Below are 4,380 nucleotides of genomic sequence, written 5' to 3'. Positions count from 1 at the left end.
AATTATAATTTTAGGAATTATGATAATTTTTTGTTATTATATTTATATGTAGTTAGTTAGAGAATATTTTAGAAAATTTTTGTAATAGTTTTAGAAATTCTAATTAATTAATTAACTTTTATGATTAATTTTAGAAGTTATAATTTTAAGAATTATGATAATTTTTTGTAACAATAAATAAACTAAGTTGGTGTATAATTTTTTGTAATAATATTGGGAATTTTGATTAATAATTAGGTGTTGTAAAATATAATATATTTGTTTTTCAGTATTAATTATATGTTTGTTGTTAGCTTTTTAATTGACATGAATATATATGTTATTGTAGTTGAGGTTTTAATAATAAAGTTTAACATTATTAGTTAAATAAGAACTGGATTTGTCTATTAGTTGTTATTATTAATAGTTAGTTAGAAACTGTAGTTAGTGGTATAGGAATTAGTTAATTGTCAAGTAAATTAGATTTAGTAAGATTATTTTTGTTAATTGTATTTATTCATACATAGTACGGTGCCTATATTGACTACAAGTTTTTGCAGGTACGTTGCCTTGAACTTTCTCAAAAAATTCGACTCTATATGCCTAATGCAAAACATGTGGAAAGCTCTCGGAGGCGACCAAGCTCCGTTACTCTGGGCCACAGCTGCAGTGATGGATTCGTGTCGGTTAAAAATCAGTCCCACACCATCCCGAGTCACAACATATTGTCGCAAGTTACTAAGAAAAACGTGCCATGCATCAGAAGTCTCTCCCTCCACAATAGCAAACGCAATTGGGACGATATTATTGTTACCATCCTGTGAAACTACAACCAATAGACAACCCTTATACTTTTTGTACAAGTGAGTCCCATCCACCTGGACAACTGGCTTGCAATGTCTGAACACTCTAATGCAGGAGTAATAACTCCAGAAGACTCTATGCAATACCCGGATATTAGTTACCAAGTCATTGCCTTGATATGCAGGCATAGTCTCAAAATGGACGACTGATGATGGCTTCTTTTGACACATGGCCTCAAACCATATGAGCAAAGCTTCGTATGATGCTTCCCAACCTCCAAATATTTTTTCCACTGATTTTTGCTTAGCCAACCATGCTTTCCGATGGCTGATGGTGTAATTAAACTTCGACTGCACTTCCGCAATAACTGATTTCACCTTTATCGAGGGGTCAGTCTCAACCAATGACTTTATTGCTTCTGCAATTGTGTTCGAATCCAACTTCGAATGATCCTGAGAAATAGTGGCTCTAGTACAAGTGTGACTACCGTTGTACCTCCTCATAACCCAACAGTACTTTCTGCTGATCATGCTAACCCTGATAAGCCAATCACACCCTAATCCATACTGTGTACACTTGGCATAAAAGGTCAAAGGCTCCGACTCAAACACCCGGTAGTCTACGCCTCTTCGGATGGTATAATCTTTCATCGCCATAATAACAGCTTCCCTGGAACCGAATTCCATTCCGACTGTAAATTCACCATCTGCGACCATAGGAATTTCTACCATGACGATAGCCATATGAAAAATATTTAATACAAAAATATTTAATAACTAAAATTAAAAGTAAATCAATGCTCACTACATCCACATTAATATAAACAAACTTTCCATCATGTTATCATCTCACTTTTAACATAATAAAAACATAAACACATAAATAAACATGGATTAATGCATATTAATTAATATTTAACTAAATCAATAACTCACTAAAAATATTATTATCCTAATTTTAACTACATAAAGACAAACAATTGTTAATTGAGCATAGTTTCATACGTCACTTATCTATTTGATACATCGATCAATATAGATTATTACCAAAAGTTTAATCCTTCGTATAAATATATGCATTTACGTACCAGCACTCATATATTTCGAAAACTCCGGCGCATGCATGGCTTCCAAGTCTAGAACCCGCATAAAAGATGGCTCCTCAAACGGAGGTTCATTTGCGAGTGCATTTGCGACGTCTGCCACATTCGGAGCCATCGCCCTGTCACCTTGATCTTCTTCTCTGTCTGGAGCAACAACTTCGTAATTGCTTTCAAACTCTTCCTCACTGTCACTATTGTAATCTTCTTGATAAACCACTATTTTATGGTTTATCTTGTACTAAATTGAGTAGATTTTATCAATTATTCGCACACTTATTCATACAAACTGCATGGTTTTACAAATCCTTCCTAATTTTGTTCCATGATTGAAAACTTGCTTCCTAAGCCTTTAAATTATTAATTTTCTAATTCTCCTTCATTACCATTCTATGCCATGATGTGTTTGTGAAGTGTTTTCAGGTTTACAGGGCATGCATGGCTTAAAGATGAAGAGGAGGCATGTCAAAGTGGAAGGAACACAAGAAACTAAAGAGATTAGAAGCGAGGAGTGACGCGCACGCATGGATGACGCGTGCGCGTGAATGGGTGCATTTCACAGCGACGCGTACACGTGAGCGACGCGTACGCATGACAAGCGCAAAAGTCCAGCAACGCGTACGCGTGACCAACGCGAATGCGTGACAGAGCGTCACGTGCTGCACATATCAGAACTCGCTAGGGGCAATTTCTGGGCTGTTTTGGACCCAGTTTCAAGCCCAAAAATGCAGACTAGAGGCAGGGGTGTAGCTGAGACTGAGGACACTTCACTTTACTTTCACTTTAGTTTAGTTTTATTTTTTTTGAATTCTAGAGAGAGAAATACTGCTTCACTCTAGGGTTCTTTGATTTCTTAACTTTTGCTTCGAATTGGATATAGAGAGAGCTGCTCTTACCTTCTGTTGAAGTCGTCATCTCTATAGTTTGCTTTTCTAATAACTCAATTACTCTTTTCCATTTAATTACCTCGTGTTCATATTTGGATATTGTTATTTTTGAACTCTATTAATACAATGAATTATTTTTGTATTTAATTTTATTATTTGTTTAATTTCTTTTAATTAATTATCAGTGCCAATTTTAATTTTACTAATTTATTTTAATTACCATGTCTCCTATTTATTCTTATTCTATGTTGTTGAAAATGGCATTCATGTTATTGATTTAAAGATCTCAACTTAGCTTGGGAGTTGATTAATTGGAAACCCTTGAGTTGGAATACTCAAGTATTAATTTGTAATTGGAGATTGCTGGCTAACTCAATTTTCATTAACTCTAATCCTTCCCTAGGAAGTGATTAAGACTTGTGAATCAGAGTTAGCGTTACCCACTTGACTTTCCTTTATTAGTTAGAGGATAACTAAGTGGAAGCAACAACCTTTTACTATTATACTTGAAAAAATCAACAAGGATAGAAACTCCAATTAATTGTCTCCTAGCCAAGGCCTTTTACTAAATACATAACACCTCTTGTCATTACTCTCTGCTTTAATTGATACCATTTACTTTTCCGTTCTCCACTTCAAAAATTACTCAGAAAAATCCTAAACAATAAATTGCACCTTGTGTCAACTCTTTGGAAAATGACCTGGGAATTCTACTCCCAGTTATTTAATTTTAATTGTGACATACTTCTAAATTGATAGTGGAATTTTTTTCGGTTAAGAACTGTACTTGCAACGCTACTTTTACCAAGAAAATCTTAACCGGCATTTTTCCACCCATCAATTTTTGGCGCCGTTGACGGGGAGTTACAACAGTGTGCTAAATTATTGGTTGGTGTAAATATTTTTATATTTACATAATTGCATTTATTTTATTTTATTTTATTTGTTTGCTTTCCATTTTTATTAGTAGTTTTATTATATATTATTACCATGAGCTCTATGTTTTTTTTATTGAATGACGCGTTCATTACCGGATCCGAGTTTAGCCGCATTTGATCCTGAAATCGAAAAGGCTATTTCACGTATTAGGCGAGCTCGGCGTCGGTTAGCCTCTGAGGGTGGTGAAGGGGTTTCGCCCAATTCACCAGTCTTATCTGAGGTCGAGTCTGAAGTGTCATTTGAGGAAGAAACTAGTTCCTCTTCTACTGATTCTATTGACGCCTCTTCTATTGATTTAAGTGCAGATACTATGGCAGAGCCTAGAAGGATTACTCTCAAGGAAGCAGGAGCTCCAGACTTTACACTGCAACCATATCAAGCGCGTCATCCGAATTTGACTGCGAATTTTGAATTGAAGTCCGCATTGATTAATCTACTGCCTAAGTTTCATGGCTTACCTGCTCAAGAACCTATCAAGCACCTTAGGGATTTTCAGACAGCTTGCTCAACTACTAGGCGACATGGTGCGGATGAGATGGCCGTCTGGCTATATGCCTTCCCATTTTCTCTTGAGGGAAAGGCAAAGGAGTGGTTCTACACGTAACCAGAAGCTGTTGTTACTAATTGGGACCTGCTCAGAAGGGAATTCCTAGACAAGTACTTTCCAGCAGA

At 35.7% G+C, this 4,380-nt stretch overlaps 1 protein-coding gene across 1 annotated transcript; it reads right to left on the bottom strand.

Moving 5' to 3' along the window:
* Positions 1–482: 482 nt before the first annotated feature.
* On the bottom strand, positions 483–2,000 carry LOC112757267 (uncharacterized). Its single transcript, XM_025805865.1, has 3 exons — positions 1,871–2,000; positions 1,393–1,489; positions 483–1,320 (listed from the first exon to the last, which is right to left on the bottom strand). Exons 1-3 carry the CDS (start codon positions 1,998–2,000, stop codon positions 483–485), a joined length of 1,065 nt encoding a protein of 354 aa, XP_025661650.1.
* Between the last annotated feature and the right edge of the window lie 2,380 nt (positions 2,001–4,380).

The sequence above is a fragment of the Arachis hypogaea genome, chromosome 16, assembly GCF_003086295.3.
Source record: "Arachis hypogaea cultivar Tifrunner chromosome 16, arahy.Tifrunner.gnm2.J5K5, whole genome shotgun sequence".
Lineage (NCBI taxonomy): Eukaryota > Viridiplantae > Streptophyta > Magnoliopsida > Fabales > Fabaceae > Arachis > Arachis hypogaea.
The sequence above is the reverse complement of the archived record's forward strand: the minus strand, read 5'-3'. Positions and strand labels throughout refer to the sequence as shown.

Excerpts from the sequence above, each read along its gene's own strand:
- LOC112757267 (XM_025805865.1), bottom strand. The coding sequence starts at position 2,000 with ATGGCTCCGAATGTGGCAGACGTCGCAAATGCACTCGCAAATGAACCT. Across the intron at positions 1,490-1,870 it reads TTCGAAATATATGAGTGCTG|ATGGTGAATTTACAGTCGGA; the intron begins GTACGTAAATGC and ends CTATGGTCGCAG. Across the intron at positions 1,321-1,392 it reads AGAGGCGTAGACTACCGGGT|GGTTAGCATGATCAGCAGAA; the intron begins GTTTGAGTCGGA and ends TTGGCTTATCAG.